The sequence below is a fragment of the Agelaius phoeniceus genome, chromosome 3, assembly GCF_051311805.1.
Source record: "Agelaius phoeniceus isolate bAgePho1 chromosome 3, bAgePho1.hap1, whole genome shotgun sequence".
Lineage (NCBI taxonomy): Eukaryota > Metazoa > Chordata > Aves > Passeriformes > Icteridae > Agelaius > Agelaius phoeniceus.
This window is the reverse complement of record NC_135267.1, coordinates 4,175,058-4,197,229: the sequence shown is the minus strand read 5'-3', so window position 1 is coordinate 4,197,229 and position 22,172 is coordinate 4,175,058. Positions and strand designations below refer to the sequence as shown.

Genomic DNA, 22,172 nt, shown 5'->3' with positions numbered 1-22,172 from the left:
AAGGAAGGAAGCCCCCTCTGTCCCGGGGCACTGCCTCTCTCCGTCCCTCCTCAGAAGCAGCTAAAATTGTTCCCAGCCCCTCTGGGGCAGCTGTGGGAGCAACAGGAGCTTCCCCGGCACAAAATTCAGGCACAGGCTGGTTCCTAAGCTTGTTTCTGCCCGGGGATGGATGGTACCAGCCAGGGAAGCACCTCCCTGGGGCTTCCCAGAGATGCTGATGCATCCTTGCAAAATCCCTGTTGGAACCTGGAAAACATCATCCCAAAGCTCTCCCGAATGCCAGAAGACCCCAAACTCTTTGTGGTGGGGCTGATATCCGTGCTAAGAAACACCATCAGCATGGGGACAGCAGCAGGGTGGTGTCGGGAAGAGCCACAGATTCCTTCGGGCATCTCCTGCAAGACTCGAGGGTACCTGCCCTCCTCCGGACCGCTGCATCCCTGCTCTCCACGCCGAAAGCATCGCGGATGTTCCTCCCTCTCCTGGGTGCCGGAGGATGTTTAGGACCCGGGCTGTGCAGCTCCTCCTCCCTTCCAGGTCTCTCCAGGGTTATTGCTTGGTGGGAGGTAGGTTCAGGGCTCGGTGGTATGAATGAAAGAGAGAGAGAGAGAGGAAATCGGCGCTGAAAAGCTCAAACTGGAATAGCTCGCCTGTCTCCAGGCAACAGCCCTGACGCAACCGCTGGGGAAAGAAAAAAAAAAAAGAAAAAAAAAAAAGAGTCCCCTAAATGAAAAAAAAAAAAAGCAAAAAACAACAAACCAACCACCACACGCACAGATTGCTGGAGCGAGACACAGAGGAGGAGGAGGATGAGACAGACTCCAGGAGGAGGCACTGGTGACACCGCTCTGCAAACACCAAGTTGGGGACCCGAGGTGCAAGGAGGGAGCCGAGATGTCCGTGCAATAATCCCCAGCCTGACTCCAGCCCCGGTAAGTTTTGGTGCTGGTGGTGGCTTGGGGGGGACAGAGCCACCCTGGGGACACCCAGCACGGGGGCTGCGGGGGACCCCAGGAGCAGCAGAGAGGGGCGATGGGGACCGCAGCGGGGTCTGGCCAGCCGGTTCTGCTGTGGGGTTTGCAAAGCGTCCCCCCCTGCCCCGCCGACATTCCCTGGAGATGGCTCCCCATTGACTGGGAATGTCTGAATCCTCCTTTCCCCGTGATGTTTGTGGCTTTTCTCTCAGCTGGGAGCAGCGTGGGGCTGCTCACCCTCTCCAGGAGGATTTTTCCTCGCTGGGTGAGGTGTGACAGGGGAGAGGCTGCCCGGGTTTCGGGACCATCACCTGTTGCTCCCTCTGCCCCCAGCCTGAGATGTTCGGGAGCCCTGCAAACCTTCCCGAACCTGGAAAGGTTGGTGGGGTTGTGCAGTGCAGACATGGTGGGATGAGCCTCGCAGGGCGTAGCTACCTCTGGTTTTTTGAATAAATAAAAAAAAAAAACCCAACAAAAACCTGCTACCTCTGGTTTTTGAATCAAAAAAAATCAAAAATACCTCTGTGCTGAGCAGAGCAGGTTTCCACCTGCTCGGGTCTGGCCCTCGCAGCTCACGTTTACACCGAGAAGGGGGGAAAAAAACCCAACAAAATAACAGACAGAACTTCTTCAGAGCCCTTCATAACAGCCTGGGGCTAATTGTTAAAATAATAGCGCCAGCTTGCAGCACGAGTGTTTGTGCCCGAACACCCCGGGGTGTGCAGCATCCCCATCCCACAGCCACAGGGCTGGCACCTCTCCCACCACAGGCACCTCTTTAAGGACATCCCTCCCTGTTTCCCCGCGATGCTCCCCCTGTTATTCCACAATCCGGAGCTTTCCTACATCGGAGATCTCAGCAGAGGCGGGAGGGGAGGTGGGAATGGATGGAAAGCAAGTTCCTGGCTTCCAGCGAGGAGCTGATTCCTCTGGCTTTGTCTGCTCGTCCCCTGTATCCCAGGAATTCCCCACTTTCCAGCGGGAACGAGCTTGTTTTGGCTGCCGTGAGTTTGCACTGTGCCAGCCATCATTTCAGCACACGGGAGATGCTGCTGGGTTTCTGCATCCCAGCTCTTCTCTGCTTTCGAATGCCCATTAAATTCCACCCCCCATCCTTCATGGAGGGGGGGGTCTGTACACCACAAAAATCCACCAGAACGGGAGGAATCCGGCTTCTGCCGGGCTCTGGGCTTGCAACAGCCCCGCAGCCATTAGGTGTTTGCAAATGTAGCAGAGACACTGCAGGGGAAAAGAGAAAAAAAATAAAAAATAAAAATAATCAGCCTCAGAGCAGCGTAGCCCTTCTGGGGGGAGGGAGAGGAGGGTCTGTTTGCAACCAGCTGATCTTGAATGGTATTAAATGCTACAGAGCAGCTCAGCACTGGGAGAAGACAGGTCTGGGGACAGGGGTTGGATGATCATGGTTTGGATAATTGGATGGGACAGGGGGCATGTAAAGGGGATTAGGGGGTCACCAAGGGGCTGACCCCACTCCCCTGATCGTGTTAACTTGGAGCCTGGGGGTCTCCAGTGACCCTGGTGTTGTCCCTGCAGGGGCTGAGCTGGGTGCTGAGCAGATTGGAGATCAACAAAACAAAACAAAAAGGTTGGGTTGGTTTTTTTTTTTTTTTCTTTCTGAAAACACACCCTTGCATGCTGCATCTGGGGAAAAAATAGCTCCCCGTGCTAGTCTCCTGGGAAGAGAGCATTTCTCAGCCTGCCCTGGCTCATTCCCAAGGAATCCCAGCCCCTTTCATAACCCTGGGCACAGGGGCAGGGTAATGAAACGTGGCCGTGCCTGGGGTGGCAGTGGGGAAAAAGGGGGAACAACCAGCTGTGCCAAGCCACAGATCCTTTGGGGGCACCTCGGGGAACAGGGTGGCTGTGCCACCTCCAAATTTAGCTCCAAAACCTGCCTGCAGCCTGGGGCAGAGAGTGGAGATGAAACCCTTGCCCATAATCCATGGCTCTACAGAGCTCAGAACACACTGAAGGTGGACATGGTGACTTCACCAAGAGCCTGAAAACTTGCCTTTGCTTCTGCTCCTTAATCCTTCTCCTCCCGAGAGGAATCCCACCTGGTTTGGGCTGGTGGGTTGTAAGCACTGACCCCGTTCAGCTCCCCAGTTTGCAGCCACTTCCAGCCGACTAGAAGACTGGTTTGCTGGAATGCCAAGGATTTCCACACAAAGCCTGGAAATCTGCTGATCCAGGGGAGCCTAACCGGTCTGAAAATGGAGCTGCAAGGGCCCCGCTGCCTCACCAGGAGCCTGCTAGAAGCTGTGTGGGGGACGCAGGAGGGATGAGGTGGAGTCAGGCAGGAAGGTGCAGATGTGTTTACTGAAACAGGTTCTGACTCTGCCTGTGATGCTGGAAATCAGCCAGGGAGAAGTGCCTTGGGGCAGGGAGTGCAAACTGGTCCCCTCTAATCTCACAGAATCATGAAATGGTTTGGGCTGGGAGGGAGGTCCCTTCCATAAAGCTCATCCACCTTCCACTATGCCAGGTTGCTCCAAGCCCTGTCCAGCCTGGCCTTGGACGCTGCCAGGGCTGGGGCAGCCATCTCTGCATCCCTCCACTCCTCTGATGGGTTTTCTGCAGCCCCCACTGCCCTCCCCTCCTCCCTTGCAGTGTTCAGGGCTCTTTCTGGAGGCCATTTGGGCAGAAGGATGTGCTGGAGCAAACCCTCATCTTGCTCCAGGTCATATGTGAATGGAAAGCCCATCTTTTTCCCTTTTCCCCATTTTTCTGTGAATTCCATGGCCACATTATGCTTGTAATGCCCATTTTGGTCCCATCAGTGCTGTCATTTTTCCATGGAGAAAGAAACAAGCTCACAGACAGGAGCGTGGCCAGAAGGTCTCCATGGGCACCGTGCTCAGTGTCACTGAGGGCTCTGCCATGGCTCCTCCAGCATGGGCAGAGCCCTTTCCATCCTGTCCCAGCCATCCTGAGCAGGCAGAGAGCATCTGATCCTGACAGCACCAATTCCAGCCCTGGAGCGTGTCCTGGCTCCTCAGGATCAGACAGCTCTTCCTGGCGCTGGGGTTTTGTCCTTTGGAAGGGAGGGAAGCTGAAGGTCACTTTGGGACCAGGCTGCTTTTCTGCAGGAGAGGATTTCAGCTGCTACAGAAAAGGATTGGGTGGGTAAACACTGAATAATAAAATCCAAGGAAAACAGCTCTCCTCGGGGTCAGCGGGGTGCCCAGGGATTTGTTCTCCACCTCTGCAGAGCCCTTGTGCAGAGCCAGCAGGATGGGGGGGCTCTGGCAGGGTGAGGAACCCCCCAGCTCACCAAATCCACACAGCACAGCAGCTCCTCTCCTGACAGAGCTCATTCTGGCATGGGGAAGGGAATGAGTGATGTGCAACCACCCTGAAAGGGATCCAGCAGCTCCAGGGAGCTGCAGTGTTGATCCTGATGGGTCTCTCCTTCCCTCACCCCATTCCTGAGGCCTCTGAGTCTCTGCTGCCCTGAGGATGCTCTGGAACATCCATCCTCCCTCAGCCATACTCCATTGCTATGGCAACCCCTTCTCACAGGCATCTCCTCCTCTCTGCCCCTCTCCCAACCTGCAGCAGAAACCCGGGGGGGGGTCAGAGACCCCCAGGGGGGTCAGTCACCCCCACCCCATCCCTGTGTCATTGCTGTGCATGGAGGGAGGCAAACACAGCTCTCCCTGCACACCAGGCACTGTCCCCCACCTCAGTGTTCCTCCACCCCACCTTTCCAGGCTCAGGGTCCTCCTCTGCTGCTGGGAGCTGCAGAGCTGGATGGTGATGCTGGCAGCTCAGATTTACTCCAGGGCTTATCTGGGTGATCCCTGTGCAAACCTTCAGAGCAAATGGCCAGGGGAAGCACATCCCAAACTCCATGGATCATGGGGGATGTCCCTGCACCCACTGGAGTGAGAGCATGAGCACCCAGGTGAGACCTGGATAAATCAGAGGTGAATTCTGTACATCTCTGAAAACCCTCAGAGCATTTTTCCTGAAGGCCAGTTGCACAGGCTGACTTCCCAGTGAGAGGGAAACTGAGGCACAGAGGGGCTGAGGTGCTGTTTGAGGGTCATTCACAGGCTGAAGCATTGCCTCTGCCCTGTTTGCTCCATGCCAGAAGTGTCACCCATGGTGTGTGTGTGTGGCAAAAGGGCTTCTGTCAGCTGAGGTTTTGTTTCCTATCGAGGCTTTTTTGTCCTCCCAGCCTCCAGAGGAGCAGAATTCCTCTAACACAGACTCCTGCAGCCACTGCTGCTCCTCTGCAATAATAAATGGTGTTACAAGAATCCACAGTCCACCAGGAACAGCGAAGGAAGAAGAATAATTTGCTTTCCACAGCTCCTCCTTGGCTAATTGTTGAAGTCCCAGTTTAACATTCCTGTTATTTCTCCATCCCAGGCTGGTTCTTCTGCTGATCCCTTGGGGTAGGTCAGTTGACTTCTCCAGTGGAAATCTAACACCAAAAAGAAGTTAAAGGGGTTTTTTGTTATTGTCTCAGTGGCCTGTTGTGCTCTGTGCTTTCAGGATTCATCCTTGAGCAGAAGTTCTTAGTGAGGTGTGAGCACATCCTCCCCCTGTTTTGGGGCTGAACTCTTTACCCCTAATTAAGAGTGGCACAAACTCCCTGTGGCAGGTGTGATAATGAGACAAATCAAGGATTAATCACTTAAATCCCCTCTCACAGGCCAGCCTAGGGGGAGCCAAGCCTAGGGCAGGGAGACTGGGAGGATGTGGATTTGAGCCAGAGGCAGGTTTGTTCCTGGGAATTTGGTAACTCTCAGGGTTTGTGTTACAGCACAAGGGCATTTTTCTCACACTTACAACTTTTAGATCTCTTTCTCCACAGCAGGTCTTTGATCCAAGTCCAAGGTATTGATAGGAAATTAGAGGTGGCTCCCTTCTGTCACTTTGGAATTTGGACAGGCTGGGGAATGCTGCCAATTTAGGGGGTGTCCCTGCAGAGGGATTGAGACTTTTCATGTTACACCGGAGAGAAAGTGAAGGATGGGCTGAATCAATGCTGCTTTTAGGGCAGAAAAACCAAATCCCCTCCAAAACTGCTGGGAGTTGTGGTGACAGGGAGGGGGAGATGGCAGCAGGGTTGTGACAAAGGGGATGCTCCAAGCTGCTGTTCTGTTTTCATGGTCCAGTGCTCTAAATGTTAACTGAGCTGTGCCCAGGGCTCAAATACCAGGGGCCATTGCCACCCTGAGGATTCCATACACGCTGAAAAACAGGACAAAAGAGTTTGTGTGGGGCTCTGTTTTGGAGCTGTGGCATTCAGAAAATGATAAAAATATGATCTTTGCTGGGGATTAGCAAATCCAGTGTGGAACTGCAGCAGACTCTGGGGCTGCTGGGTTTGGGCCACCCTCAGCAATCTGCACAGAGGTCTCATAGGATAGAGAAAAAAGCTCAGAAATGAGGTCTTTAGAGTCATTACTTGTTTTTCTTTATTGATTTGGGGAGGCTGGAGCAGGAGGAAAGGTAAATTCATCGACATGCCCGGAGCCCTGCAGAGAACTCTTCCACCAGGGCAGCTCACTGCTCTCCCCTCTCTTTTTCAACAGAAAAAAGGAAAATTGTTGCTGCTCCAGGCACGAGAGCTGTTGGCTCCAACCTGCCAGAGTGTCTGTGTGTGCTCCCTCTCCCTGTAAAACTCTCATTAACATAAATAAGAGCAGGAAGGAGACCACAACATGAGTAATCCTCCACCCCCACACTGTCTGTGTGTACGCTCTCAACTCCTCCTTCAGCTCATGTGCCCCCACACACAATTGTTGGGATAAGTCTTGCTCTCACTCAGTGTTTATTTCAAATTGAATCTTCTCACTGAAAAGGTTGGAGAGGCGTAATTATGGTCTGGATTTCAGAGCTGCACGTGCCCCTGGGGGAATGGCAGGGACAAGAATGGCTGAGTAACTCTAGGAAGCTGCACACATCCTGCCTGGTTTTCCAGGCACCTCACCAGGCAGGCAGAGAAGTATTTTGTTTTGTGCCTGACGTTCAGAGGAGAGCTCTGGATCTATTCCTAGCTCAGCTATAGATGAGCACACGACCTTGAGAATGTCTCCTATCTGATCCTGCTGGCAAACGAGTACAGAAGCTGCCTGAGCTTAACTCTTGAGGAGTTCTCTGCCCCTCCAGGTCCCAGGGTTTGTCAGACCAGCTTTGGGCACAGCTCCCATGACAGGAGGAGAAGTGGGGAGGAAGCTCCTGGCATCTCTGTGCTGCTGCTCCTAAGGGTGTTTACAAGGGACCATTCCCACTGGACAAACTGGACGTGGCCAGTGATGGAAACCACAAGTCCAAGCCTCCCTGGGTGTCTGAGCCCAGACCATGCCAGCACCCCAGGTTAGTTCCTCACCTGGCTGGGACCACATTCCTGACTGGAGCCACTGGGCCAGGAGGGAGCTGAGTCCTCAGGCTGCAGCTTTGGCAAACCCAGATCTTAAACTGGATCCTAAAGTGTGGTGTGGTGAAGAATAAATCCCTTTTCCCAGTTCTCCTTTTGACTCAAACTCTTAGGAGAAGTTTGAGTTTCCAGAATGGTTTGTGTTGGAAGGGACCTTAAAGATTCCACCCCCTACAATGGGCAGGGACACCTCCCATGATCCCAGGTTGCTCCAAGCCTCATCCAGCCTGACCTTGGACACTTCCAGGGATCCAGGGGCAGCCACAGCTTCTCTGGGCAACCTGTGCCAGGCCCTCCCCACCCTCACAGGGAAGGATTTCTCCCTAATATTTAATCCAAACTTCCCCTCTTTCAGGTTGTCCTATTTCATCTGGACCTGATTTGCCCAGATGGGGAAATGTGGGTTTGCCAGGCAGAAAATCAGCAAAACCAGACATCCCAACATCCAGCAGCAGCCACTGCTGTCTCCAGAGGACTTTGGGCTCTGGGAATGTGTCCTGGCCTCCTTGGCCACCCTTCTGTAGCCCCTTGAGTTAAGATTGGAGGTGTAGGTAACCAGAGCTTTGCTAAAAGCCAGAGCCTGTCTGTTCCTGCCCCAGAGCACTCAGATAACCGAGGTGAGGTCACCCTCCCCTGCAGCACCTTGGCACTGAGCCTCTCCCAAAACCCTCACAGGAGCTGTCTCTCTTTCCTCACTCCCTTTTCCTTCTCAAAATCAATCATTTTTTTTTTCTTCTAGGTGTTCATCCAAGGCTGGTTTGGTGCTTGAGGAGGGGCCCACACCTCAGCTGTCCTCCAGGGAGCTGTGCTGAGCACCTCGTGACAAACCTTGAGGGTTCTCATCTCCATCCCTGGTCCTTCCCAGCCCACCTCTATGCCTTTGGACTGCCAGAGAGGATGGCTGTGCCCCAAATCCAAATAGAAGAGGCTCTGGACAGCATGGATGCTGGCTCTGGGGGGGTTCCTCCTCCAGATGATCACCTGAGAACCCTCAAGGCATTGACAGAGAAGCTGAGACTGGAGACCAGGCGCCCTTCCTACTTGGAATGGAAGGCAAAGCTGGAGGAGCAGGCTTGGAAGAGCCCCCAGGCCGAGGGAGACAGGGAGGACGAGGCCACCAAGGCCAAAAAGAGCCCAGGGGAGACTGTGCCCATGAGGAAGGTGCAGCTGCACCTCAATGGGAGCCCTGGCCAGGAGAAGGGGACTGTCACCTCGGGGAGGATAGGTGGCTTTGAGAGCATCGACGAAGCTCTGACGTGGCTCAGGAAGGAGCTGGTGAGTGATTGCCTGTCCCTGTTAGCACAAATTTTCAAGAGGCATAAAAATGAAAGAGTGGGGAAACTCCTTGTTGCTACCTGCCTTCAGCCCCAGGTGGAAAGGCAACAATCAGTCATTGTGTTTTCCATCACTTGTTGAATTTTCCATCACTCATTTTGTTTTCCACACCTGGCTCTTCCAGGCCCATCCTCTGTTGTTATTTCTAGATTCAAACCCAGTCCACATTTCAGTCATCCCCCCCATCCCAGCCCCGGGCCCTGTCTCACACATCTGTTTATTTCTGGTTTTTATGTGCTGGATATTTCACAGAGAAGGAGAGGACAAAAATCCTTTATATTTTCTAGGAACCTGTGCTAGGAAAATCCACAGAGCCAGGGCTGGAATTCACCTTTTCTCTGTCACTTTGCTATCCTGATTTTTGGCACAAATTTATCCTGGGCCTGACCCAGCTCCCAGCTGAGCTCAGGAGTCAGCATAGCCTGGGGATAATTCCCAGGTGGATGCACCAATCCTGACAGAGCTCAAGAAATGTTTGGAAAACACTCTCAGGCACATCCAGTGATTCTGGGGTTGCCTTGTGCAGGGCCAGGAGTTGGACTTGATGATCCTTGTGGGTCCCTTCCCTTTTAGGGTGTTCTGTGATTCTCTGGAGGTTGATAGGATGGGTATGTCCCTGTCAGGGCAGCTGAAGTCAGAGCTGGAGGCTGAGCTCAGGTGCTCTTCACAAGAGTAGAAGCAATCAGACACCAAAACCACACTTCCCTTCTCTTCGCTGGCATGAAAATTCTTTATTATTTGGCCCAAATCACTGGAAGTGACTCATGACACGTGGCTTTGTTTCTCTTGCCCAGTTGGAATTTTGCCTGTGAGTCCCAGCAGGAATATTCGCAGCAGGGGCCGGGACATCACTTGTGGCCAGCACTTGTGAAAATGTTCCTGTGCAGACACTTTGTTTTTGAGAAGCACTGAAATCTTTGAGGAAAGCTTCTGACAAAAATGAATAGCAGTTTTAAAGATTTCTCTGTGACTTTTGCTTCAGATAATGTTGATTTGTCAACTTTCTGTTGCTGCATTCTCCCAACTCCACCGGCCCCCTGAGGATTTATTTACAGAGGTGGTTCTGGATATTACACTTTGGTGAGTTTGTTTCTTAGGATCATGATTTCAGGAATTCAGGACTACTAGGAACAGCTTTGAGATGATCCCCTACAACCCCTCAGTGCTCTGGAGAACCTCAGCTCCAGATCTGTGACCTGAATCTGGGTCTAATCTTAAATTCACACTTGATGGAAACCCTGAATCTCAAGATGATCGAAGAGAGTAAGAAGCAGATTTTCCTTCTCAGAACCCTGGATTTTAAAAGATTTGGGGTTTTCTTTCAATCTCTGCCCATGATGGAAGTACAAATTGTCTCAGAATCTGACTCTACCCCTTAGACTGGGGTGTGGTATCTAAACCACCATCTGTCAAAAACTGAAAGTTTGAATTAAAGATGAGAAAAGGCCAAGCAAACCCTAATTGTTCCTCACTCTCCATTTCCCAGCCACTTAATTATACCAGTCTGGTATCATCTGGATGTGACTGGTAATTTAGACCAATTTCCCCAAAAGACAGAGCAATTTTTTTGACTGACCACAGGGTGAAATAGCTGAGCTGGAGGCACGAGTGTGGGCAAGAGCTGCCAGCAGGCAGAGGGAGCACAGCCAGGCCATCCCATCACATGGTGCTGGAACCAAAAGGTGCATTTCACATTACATTTCAAGAGTGAAATGCAGTTTCTTGTCAAATAAAGAAACAAGCTTCCAAAGATCCCAACAAAGACAAGATTTTTTCCTCATGTTGTGGTAGCAGAGCCATCAGGGAGGCTCCACAGCAGCGTGAAGCCCAGAAACCAACCAGATCCTGGGCTGATCCCACAGTGTGGGCAGCAGGGGAGGGGGAATTCTGCCTCTCTGCCCCTCTCAGGTGAGACCCCAGCTGCAGAGCTGACCCAGCACAGGAAGAACCTGGAGCTGCTGGAGAGAGTCCAGAGGAGGCACCAGGATGAGCAGAGGGATGGAGCAGCTCTGCTGGGAGGAAAGGCTGAGAGAATTGGGATTGTTCAGCCTGGAGAAGGCTTTGGGATGAGCTGATTGTGGCCTTCCAGTTCCTGAAGGAGCCTACAAGAAAGATGGAGAGGGACTTTAGACAAGGACCTGGAGGGACAGGACAAGGGGCAATGGCTGCCCACTGCCAGATGTCAGGGTTAGATGGGATATTGGGAAGGAATTCCCTCCTGTGAGGGTGAGGAGGGCACCCAGAGAAGCTGTGGCTGCCCCTGGATCCCTGGAAGTGTCCAAGGCCAGGCTGGACAGGGCTTGGAGTGGCCTGGGATAGTGGAAGGTGTCCCTGCCCATGACAGGGTGGAACAAGATGAGCTTTAAGGTCTATTCCCACCCAAACCATTCCATGATCCTGTGATCCCACAAAGCGGTTACGTGGGCTCTGTAGGATTCACCTATCCAATGGAGAGGCAGAAGCTGGTGAATGTGGAGATTCTTCCCATGCAGGGAAGAGCAGCAGCCCTGTCCTTAGGGAGGGAAATGCAGAGTGTGCAGCTCCATCACCCCTCAGCACAGCTCCCAGCCTGTTCAGGCTGGGTTGTTTCAACAGCTTCACCCTGGAATGGTTCTGGCTTGTCCCAGGGAGCTCCTGCCAAGCACTTGGAGCTTCAGGAGTTTGCACATGCTGATGACTGTTCCCATCAGGCAGCTGGTACAGGACCACCCAGTTTTGGATTTAACTCTATCCCAGCCAAAAGCAGCAGAGGCAGGAGAGTAAATTTGGTGTTATCATAGAAGGGTTTAGGTTGTGAAAGCCCTTTAAGATTGAGTCCAACCACTCCCCAGCACTGCCAAGGCCAGCACTAAACCGTGTCCCCAAGCCACATCCACACAGCTTTCAAATCCCTCCAGGGATGGGGATTCCTCCACTGCCCTGGACAATCCTTTTGCTGAAGAAATTTTTTCTTAATACCCAATTTAAACCTCTCTTGGTGCAATTTGAGGCCATTTCCTCTTGCCCTATCTCTCATCACTCCCCATCCACACAAAAGCCATCATCTGACACTGCAAGGAATTTTCCTTTGTGTCTTCAGAGTCTGATCTGCTTTGACTTCAGCCAGGTTCAGGCTGCTCAGGTTAAGAAGTGAAGCAAAAGACAAAACCCAAGGTTTTATTGTCCATCTGCTGTCAGAACCCAAGACATTCCTCTAACTGCCCTAAAAGACATGAAACCTGTCAGGGGGGCTCAGAAACCTTGGCATGGAGTCAAAGACAGCTGTGCCTTTGATTTTAACCCATAGAAACAATTACCAACTTTATGGGAAAAGTTACAAGCCACAAATATTTGAATAAAATGATAGTAAATTTATCACAAAGTGAAAAAGTAAAATTTTAAAGTTTTTAGAATAGAAGTTCAAAAAGCAATATCAAAGAATCTAAGCATGTCCTATCTTTCTTCTTCTTGTCCTCCATCTTCTGCTGTGACAGTAACACTTTTAAATTAGTTTCAGATAAAGACAAACTGTCTAACTTTGGTAATAAGTACCAAAAAAATTATTGTAAATAAAGTACATGTAGTTTTTAGTATAAAAAGATAACACCACCCTGAGAGCAGTCAGTGTGCCTCAACCTGACCTGCTGGACAGACCTCCACAAGTCCAAAAGAAAATGTATGAGATAAGAGAAAATAAACAACCTTAAAAACCAGAGCCGGAGAATCCTGACTTCTTCTTCAAGCACAAAGCTGAGAAAAAAAGACTTTTTAATACCTCAAGAGCCATTCCAGCAAGAACAAACCCAAAAATCTGCTTTTCTGGGCCTGTCACCTCAGGTGACCCATGCCAGAGCCAGGTTTGTGGGACTGACACAAACCCACAGAGCCTCAGCTGGGCCCTGCTGGGAACCTGCCCCCGAGAAGCTGATTTATTCAGACATGCAAACTGCTCTTGTTTTTTGTGCTGAGAGGCTCTGTGGAGGTGTAGGAGCAAATTGCAGCTCTCAGCATGTGCTGAGCTGCCCCGGGGCTGGAGCGTTTCCCTCCCCAGCTCCTCCTGCCTCTTCTCTGCCCTTGTGTTTGCCTTTGCACTGTCAAGTGTGGCAGCTCCTCGTCTGTGCTGAGAGCAAAACCATCACCAGCCCAGGGATGGTGACAGACTCGAGGGCTGGAGGGGTCACACTTTGCTCTTTGCTTTTGAAATTTGCCAGGTTTTACAAGTTATAAAATTAAGCATTCAAAGTCCTCTCCCTCCTAAGTATGGCTAAATTACAACGCTGTGAACAGAGACAGAACAGTTCTAACTTTGTCCTTTTAGGAAAAATCAGTTTTCTAGCTCAAATTCACCAGTTTGGCAGTGAAATCTGAGGGGTGTGAGCCAGAATGTAGGAAAGACCTGAAAAGGAACACAGATGTCTGGGAAATCATAAAGCATCTGTGTCCTGTTGGTCAGATTTTTAAAAATTAAATATTAAGTGCTGTTATTTCCATTTGGGATACTCACATTGGCTGAACAAGTGCTTGAGTGAATTTAAACAACAATGCAGCACCAAATTTCCTCATTATGAGGATGGGGAGGGCCTGGCACAGGATGCCCAGAGAAGTTGTGGTGTCCCCACCCCTGGAAGTGTCCAAGGCCAGTCTGGACAGGGCTTGGTGCAACCTGGGATAGTGGGAGGTGTCCCTGCCCATGGCAGGGGGTGGAACAGGATGAGTTTTAAGGTCCTTTCCCACCCAAACCATTGTGTGACTCTGTGACCTCTACTGTTAAATTGCTGAAACTAGGGAAGAGTTTAGGATTTATTATTATGAACAGGACCGTCCCCAAGGGTCAGTTTGGGTGCAGCCACTCTGTTTTGGGGAGAGAGGGAGCCAGCAGTGAGGAAGAGTGAGATTTGGGACCCACAACATGGTCCAGCTGGCAAAGAAAGCTCTCCTGGTGGTGGTGGAGAACTCCCAGGCGCTCCAGAAGGAGCTGGGATAACTCATCTGGGGCTGTGGGTTGCACCATAAGGGTGTGAGCACCTAAAACTAGCCATGACAGGGTGGCATCTGAGCACTCTGAAGAAGCCCCAAACCAAAACACAGACAACGTGGGCTTGTCTGAAGGGTTTGGCAAGGATCTGACAAGTGGCCTGTGCTTCTTTGTGCTTTCCTTTGCACTCAGGAAAGTGCCAATTGACATTTCAGTTTCTTTTGATCTTTTGGAAATAAAAAAGGGCTGGCCCTGTGGGAGCAGCTGCCTCTCCACAGACCATCCCCCTGAGCTTCATGGACCAGGCCGGGACTGGGATTATCCATGGGATTCTTCTCTTTTGGGAAGAGAGGGAAATCTCAAAGAGCTCCTCATCTCCATGCCTCGAGGTGCTACCTGCTGAAAATCCGCCAAAAGCAATGCAGAGGAAAGATGGGCTGCTGGAAATGGGAAAATTACTGCTCTTCCTGTCTGCTGAAGGCAAAATTGAAGGCAATTGCTTGTAGCTATTTAGGATGAGCCACCTAGACTGGAAATCAGGAAAGAATGCATCCAGAGCTTTCTCTCCCTTACCCCTGTTAAACAACCCTGGGAGACTCTGAGGCTCAATCCAAGCAGAGAATCCTCCCTAGGCTCCTGAGATCTGGTGGTCAAGCTTTGTATTTAAATCCAGCAATTGCTTCCCTGCCAGGAAGAACCTGAGTTTGGTTCCCCTTCCATCCTGGGAAGTTCAACCTGGCATTCTGTCCATTCCAACAACATTCCCCACCCATGCTGGTGAGAAACAGCTGGGTGTGCAGAGAGGGGCAGAATGTGTTAAAATGTTGGTTTTCATCAGCAAGACACACCTAAGGCTCTTCTTGCCCTGGCCATGAGAGGATCAAAGGAAATCCAAAGCCTGGCTTCTGCTGGATGCTCCCCATGGGTTTCTCCAGGATGCTGCACCCATGTGTGGGATCCTGCTGCTGCCTCACATGGATAAACTGGAGTGTGGAGTTACCTCCTGGGTGAACTCTGCAAACCAAAAACCCCACAGCTCCCCGTGGTGTGGCCCCTGTAATCCCATTATTCATTGCCAGGCAGCTTTGTGGAGCTCTGCTGGCCTGACAACTTTGCTGCTTTTAAAGGCACATCACTCATCCTTTCCAGTGATTGTTTGGTCCTCAGCATGGGATGGGGGGAATGGCTTTAGTATTTGTGCAGAGCCTGTGGGAAAGGGAAGGAGAATGAGGATTTCTGGGTTCTGGCTGAAATTTCTCTAAATATTCTGGGGGGGGGGGTTGAACAGAGCAGTGTTTAATGAGACATGGGTGCAGGAAGGGGGTTTGTATCTCAAGCCAAGCCCCAGGGATGAGTGTGGGGAGTGAGAGTTCATGCCCTGCAGAGCAGCTCCACTTTGGTGCTCCACCCTCTGCCCAGCTGCCTCCACAGGACCTGTCACCAAGCAAGGAACTCCCAAGCCCTTGGGAAGACAAGGCAGCCTTCCAAGGAGCCCAGGCAGTGCCAGCCCTCATCCCATCTTCCATCCCCTCCTTGTGCACATCATCCCCTCATAGAAACATGGAATTCTTAAGGAAAAGCCCTCAAAGATCATTGAGTCCAGCTCTTAACCCAGCACTGCCAAGGCTGCCACCAAACCATGTCCCCAAATGCCACATTCCCATGGTTTTAGTCAACCACTGCCAGGCTTTGTTCCTTATCTCTTTATGTTCTAGAGGGCTTTGCCTTCCAGCTTGTGTGAAATCAAATGGATTCCTCAAAAGAGGGAAAACAAGAGCCAGTCAAAAAATGTAAAGCTGGTTTGCAAGAGAAAAAAAAGCACCTATAAATCACAGCTCTCTGCACAATGGCCTTTTGGCAGCAGAGGCTTTTTTAATCCCACATTCTTCCAAATATTCAATGGAAGCCTTTGTTGGCATCTCTTAGGTAACTTGATACACCAAGAAGAAAGAATGACCCAGGGTCACTTCAATAACACCTGTGATCCCCTCCTGATAAAATGTCAGCATTTGTTGTGAGGGCAAAATATCAACAGAATAGGTTTGGTTTTTTTTATTGTAACTCAGGTGGAAGAATAAAAACTGCCAAGTGGCATTGCTCTGCTGGGGGCACAGGTGATGAGGTCTGAGAGGAAATAATGGGGGTTTTTTTGATAAAGATAAATGACAACAATTTGAGAGAGATTTCCTGAGAGAGAGAGAGAGAGAGATTCACTCAGAGATTGGTACAAAGGTGACTTAATCCTCTCCAGACAGCCAAGCTGGAGTCTTATTTCATCAGGCAAGGTCCTCCAGGATACCTCTGTAGTGTCAGAGAATCACAGAATGGTTTGGGTTTGAAGGGATTTAGAACTTAGAAAAGAATTCTTCCCTGTGAGAGTGGTGAGGCCCTGGCACAGGTTCTCATCCCTGGAAGTGTCCAAGGCCAGGCTGGATGGGGTCTGGAGCAGCCTGGGATAGTGGAAGGTGTCCCTGCCCATGGCAGCGGGTGGGATTGGATGAGATTTAAGGTCTCTTCCAGCCCAAACCATTCTGGGATTCTCTGCTTGCCTGGAGGAGGAGGGATCATGGCAAAAGCTAAAGCAACCCTGAGGCTGCTTTGGTTCACACCATCCTTGCAGCAGCCCTTGGAAAAGGGTCATGGAAAGGTCTCATGTGGGAATATCAGAGTCTTTGTGAGGTCTCTCAAGGGGAACTTTCCTTCCTCACTTCCCTTCTGCATCTTCATGCACAACCCACCAGGCCAGGAGTAATTCACTCCCTTTCCTCAGAGCTGCATCTGCACCCACAAACTGAGCAGCTCATTTCCAGGCCTGGAGGGAAACTGATATGGTCTGATCACATCCATGCTGCTAAAATCCAGGAAAGGAAAATTTATCCCAAAATGTAGAATCATAGAGTCCTAGAACTGGCTGAATTGGAAGGGACCTTTGAGATCATCCTGTTCCAGCCTCTTCTGGTGAGCCTGTTTGGCTTCTTTCACATCTTTTTTTCTTTGTAGCTTTTGTGGTTTTGTTGCTTTTCTGTGAGGGGGGAAGTGGGGTGGGAAGTGGGAACTGTCTTGTTTTGCTTTTCCAGCCCTGCCTTCCCCTGTTTGCCAGGCTGATTCCCACACCAAGTGTTCACTCCTTCCTTCACTACCTACAGCATCCTGTGGCAATGAGTTTTCTTAATTATGAGCTAGAATTTCTTTTTTTAATAAAAGACCTTTTTTCCTTCATTACTTCTGAATCTTCCACCTTCCCAAGCCAGGTGCCAGGGGAGGAAAAAAATACCTCCAAAACACTTAGATCATTAGCTTGGAGGTTGTAGTTCTCTGTCCTGTGGGAAACTATGGAGATCCCATCCTGAGAGCCACTTCAAATCACTGAGATAAAATAAATCACAGGGGAAGTGGACTCTGTCATGGGCCAGCTCTGATTTATTCAGGCTGGAAACCCAGGCTGAGTATTTGGGGATCAGTTATTTGGTGTTCTTTTAATTGGTCCTTTCCACCTCTAATTGCTCTGTCTCTCTGTGGCTGCTGCCTTATGAGCAAAATTAATTTGGGCTTTGTTTAATGTTGAGATGGAGGCTCTGAAGCCTGACAGATACCCAAGCCAACAGCCTTGGCACAGCTTTAATTCCATTTTCCCGGTGCTCCTGAAAACATGAGCAGGCACAGAATTTCTCAATTGTTAAAAATTCCCCCTCCTGAGCTGGTATTTTTTTGGGATACATTGCTGGCTTGGAAGATCCCTGTCTCCCTCACAGATCCAGCACCTCTAGATGAGTTCACAGAATCAGCTAGGTTGGAAAAGACCTTTGAGACTGAGTCCAGCCTAACACCTAAAACCGCCTTGTCAACCAGACCATGGCACATTTTTTTTAAACACCTCCAGGATGGTGACTCTCACCACCCTGGGAAGCCCATTCCATGCCCAATCACTCTTTCTGTGAAGAACTTTTTCCTACTGTCCAGCCTAAACTTCCTCTGGAGCAGCTTAAGGCTGTGTCCCCTCATCCTGTTGCCAGTTCCCTGGGAGAAGAACCCGGCCCCCACCTGGCTGCACCTTCTGTTAGGGAGCTGTGCAGAGTGATGAGGTCTCCCCTGAGCCTCCTTTTCTCCAGGCTGAGCCCCCCTCAGCTCCTCCTTATAGGGGCTTGTGCTCCAGACCCTTCACCAACCTTGTCACCCTTTTCTGGACACATTCAAGCACCTCAACATCCTTCCATTCTCCACAGTCCTGTGCAGACTTGTCTTGGTTTGGAAAGACAGGTGCCTGCTAAGGAAGGCAGGAGCCTCCCCTGAAATGGAAAATGTGAACCCCCCAGCTCCGACTTGCTATAAATTTTAAATTAAGGGGCTCTCAGGCAAAAAATATGGGAGCAGGAAATAACAGTTCTTTAATAGGGAAGAAAATAAAAGGATAAAAAAAATAATGCAGTAAACTAAAACAACACTGCCAGAGTCAGAACCCAACCTCACACCCTGTTGGTCAGGGTGTTGGTAGCAGTCCAATTGGAAATGTGGCTGCAGCCCTCCTGGAGTGTCAGGTGTGGTTCTGCTGGAGCATGGATCCTGTAAAAGGGTGTAGGTTTCCTCTGAAAATCCAGTGGAAGAAAGAGGCAGCTGCTGTTCCTCTGGGGAATCCAGTGGAGAAGCTGTGCTGGTGTTCCAGAATCTCCAGATTCTATCCGGGTAGGAATGCTTGGCTCCTCCCTCTGGGTTCACATCTCCCAATGGGATGCTGTAGTTCTTATCAATTGTGCAGTGACATTCAATGGCCTGTTATCAGCACATGTCCCTTCCTGAGGGAGGAGTGGCTGTGGAAGAGATAAGGAAAACTACCCAATAAACAAAACACAACTGCCATACAGATGGCACATAGAACACATCTTGCCTTGTTGCAGTGTGATTTTAGGGTTTACCTCAGAAACCGGGTCACTCCCCTGATAATTCCCCCCCAGGTGTGTCAGCCATCTCTCCTTTCCCCTCCCTGACCCCTCCCAGCACTGTCTGTCAATCCTGGCATTCCAGAAGGGCATTGTCGAGTGATTGGCAGATTCAAAGGATGCCCTCTACCCCTGGGGGGCCATTGGGCCATCCAGGTGTCCTTTGTCCCTTGAGACCTCCTCTCCTCTACCTGGTTGGTGGCTTCCTACCCCTTCCCTCCCCTTCTCTCCGGGGTTAAAAGGAACAGCAACCATTCAGTTTGGGGAGTTCTGTTGGAGCTGTTGCTGGATTCAGAGGCCTGTAGGCCAGAATAAAGCTCTGGATCCAAACCCACCGACTCCTTTCCTTCACCATCGCCTTAAAGCTTCTCTGTCAGAGGTAAACCTGAGGAGTGGCCCCTCTTAAGGGAGGAGGCTCCATCCTGCCACCACCAGAGCTCCTGCAAACCTGGACTTGTCTCCACGCACCCAGCTGCAGCATCCAGCTAGCCAAAAGCGTCTCTGGGGTGAAAACACCACAGTGCCACTATTTGGTTCAGCACCAAGGGCCAGACAAGTTCTAGCATGTCCCATCCAGCTATATTGGTAATATTCCAACATTGCCTTGCAATCTGGCACAAGCCTCAAGCAGGGAGGCTGCAAATTCTCCACTAAAACTCCTCTCCCCTCCCCTTTCCAGGCAGAAATGCGCCTGCAGGACCAGCAGCTGGCCAGGCAGCTGATGCGGCTGCGCAGCGACATCAACAAGCTGAAGATTGAGCAGACGTGCCACCTGCACCAGCGCATGCTCAACGATGCCACCTTCGAGCTGGAGGAGAGGGACGAGCTCGCCGACCTCTTCTGCGACTTCCCCCTCGTCAGCTCCTTCAGCCTCTCCACGCCCCTCAAGCTCATCGGGGTCACCAAGATGAACATCAACTCCCGCCGGTTCTCGCTGTGCTGAACGGGGAGGGGGAAGGAGAGGGAAGGATGGGAAAGGGGAGAGGGCTCTCTCTGCCTCATGGCTGGGTGAGGAGAGGCCAATGAGGAGAGAGCTTCCCTGGGAAGCTGCAGCTGGTCTTGGTGGCAGAGTGGAGATTGGCGCTGGAACGGCCTGGGGATGCTCGTGGGGAAGGCAGGACCTGCGTGGAAGAAGCCTGGAGAGCATCCAGACCCAACACACGCACTCAGCTCCTTTGCCAAGCCCCTTCTCCTCCTCTTCCTCCCACAGGACGCAGCCCGGTGTGGGTGGTTGTGCTCAAAAATCCAAGGAGGGGTCAAAAATCAGCCACAAAGCAAAATCCCTCTTCCCCTTCCCCTCCTCCCAGGCTGGAGCAACATTGCTCTCCTCCATGGATGTCCCCTTGGGCACCAGCCCTCAGCCTCTGCTGCTCCAAGTGTGGGATCCATGGGGCTGTTTCAGATGGGAAGTTGATTTCCAGTGGGAAGGAGCCCTCCCATCAAGCAGAGGACTGTGGGTTAAATGGTACCAGCCTCAAGAAGTGGTGAGAAGATGTTTTGTTGGATTGCTCCATAGAGTCCAGGGCACTACAGCTTCATTTTGCCTGTGGTATAGATGATGGACTCACCATGGGCACATTCAGACATTCCAGCTGACCAGAAGTCTCCTGTGTGCCCTGGAAGTCATACCCAGAGCAATACACATTATTGATCCTGTTGGATCCTGTTGTCAGCCCCAAGGCACGCTGTGGTTCACCCTGCAAACAAGGAAATGTTGTACCCAAGATGTTTCCTGTCAGAGAAATCCCCAGGCTGACGCCCCCCAACAGCAGCACCAGCAAACCCTGGATCCTCTGTAGCAGCACCCATCCATCTGAGAGAGGGACTTCAAGAGGAGAAAGGTGACTTTTGGGTAACAAACTCAAAATGGGACTTAAAATTAAAGGGAGAAATTGCTGTGATGAGCTTTGGACCTTCAGCAACACAGGGGGTTCCCTCCCTGCCCAGCAGAATGTGAGATGGATGCTGTGTTTTCTTGCCTTTCAGTGCACACAGCTGCCTGTACCTGGCACGGGGGGCAGAGACCTCTGGTGCTGCCCAGCAAGGGACTCCAGAGGTCTTGCCATGGCAATTTTGGGACACCTGGCACCCAAGACAGTGCAGATCAAGCATGGATGCCTTCAGGTTCTCCCTCCTGTGCCCACCCCGCTCCTGACCCTGTCAGAGTGGAACAATCCTGCTCATGGTGCCCATACCCATGGCAGGAAGGTTGGAATGAGATGATCTTTATGGTCCTGTCCAACCCAAACCATTCTAGGATCTCAGCCCAACTCTGCTCCTCCCCATGTGCCCGAGCAGGAGCAGCTCTTGGCTGAGCAGACCTGGCTGTGCCCAAGGCCTGGGGAGGAGCAGGAGGAGCAACCCCACTGCTCTGGAAGCTGTGGCTGTGTCGATGTGCCTGTAGCTGTCTGTGAGCTCTGTGTGTGTGTGTGTCAGTTGCTGTGTGTCCATCTGAGCCCACAGGATGCCTCTCCCGGGAGGCTCCGGGCTGGGTTCACGCCTTTGTTCTGAAACGCGACGGGAACCACGATCCAGCGAGGATCCGACGTGCCTGGGGGGATGCAAGGAGGTTTTCACACCTGGAGCTCCACAAAGAGCTCCAGATTGGTGTAGAGAGGACAGATAATTTGTGTTCCTCCACAGGTCTGCACAGGAGGGATGAATTAAGGGGTTCACAGACCTGTGGGGCTATGGGCTCTGAGCTGAGTCCTCCATCCCCACAACCCCTGGGTGGTGCCTCCCCATCCACCCCAAAGCTCCCTGAGCATCTTTTCTTTCTGCTAAGGAAGAAGGAATTTTAGGCACCAGAGCTTTATCAGCACCACGCCTGGGTGCTGATTCTTGTGCTCCCCAGGTGAGGAAGGTTTATTTTGGGTTGTGACCAGACTGTCACTTGGCCTCTGGACAAGACAACCAGCCACCGTGCCATTCAGTTTACTAGGAACAGCCTTACTTCCCCATGGACATCTTGGAAAAAAAAAAAAAAACCCACCTCATTAAAATTCTTCTTTGTTTACTTTTTTCATAAAAATAAATCAGTTTTGTGTCCCACATGCTGATTTTCAGAGGCGTTTTCAATCAGAAGAAAGACATTATGGTTTTTCCATTAAAATAATGCCTTGGAAAGGGGGATTGGTTCTCTCTAGGTTCAAATGGAGTGGAGTACAGTGTGGGCCTGCCTTTGGGCTCTTGTCTGGTAGCCAAAAGCAGGGGTTAATTCAAGCACAGTCTTAGTGGATCATTACACGTGGCAGTAGAAAATCAGACGTCTGGGTTCCAGACATTTATTTTCTGCATTAAGGGGGAAGAGGAATGAGTGTAACTGCCAGCTGTTTGTCAAAATGCACAATTTTTTAATTATAAAACCTCTGTCTGTATTGATTTCTGCCTCTGGTCTCTCACTGCGTTGGGGAAGCACCAAGATGGTGTGTTCCAGGGTTACAGGTGTGCCAGGCTTTTTCCTGGCAGGTTTTTGTATCCATTCAAGCCCATCAGCTCCACCTGGCAGTCCAGGAGAGATGGGAGGAAAATAAGGTTGGAGCACATATGGTGTGTTTGGA

At 51.1% G+C, this 22,172-nt stretch overlaps 1 protein-coding gene across 1 annotated transcript; it reads left to right on the top strand.

Moving 5' to 3' along the window:
• The first annotated feature begins 385 nt into the window (after window positions 1-385).
• Window positions 386-21,993, top strand: FAM167A (family with sequence similarity 167 member A). Its single transcript, XM_054629732.2, has 3 exons — window positions 386-932; window positions 8,129-8,664; window positions 19,292-21,993. The coding sequence occupies exons 2-3, from the start codon at window positions 8,287-8,289 to the stop codon at window positions 19,553-19,555; spliced, it is 642 nt and encodes a 213-aa protein (XP_054485707.2). The 5' UTR covers window positions 386-932; window positions 8,129-8,286; the 3' UTR covers window positions 19,556-21,993.
• Window positions 21,994-22,172: the final 179 nt, after the last annotated feature.

Excerpts from the sequence above, each read along its gene's own strand:
- FAM167A (XM_054629732.2), top strand. The coding sequence starts at position 8,287 with ATGGCTGTGCCCCAAATCCAAATAGAAGAGGCTCTGGACAGCATGGAT. Across the intron at positions 8,665-19,291 it reads CGTGGCTCAGGAAGGAGCTG|GCAGAAATGCGCCTGCAGGA; the intron begins GTGAGTGATTGC and ends TCCCCTTTCCAG.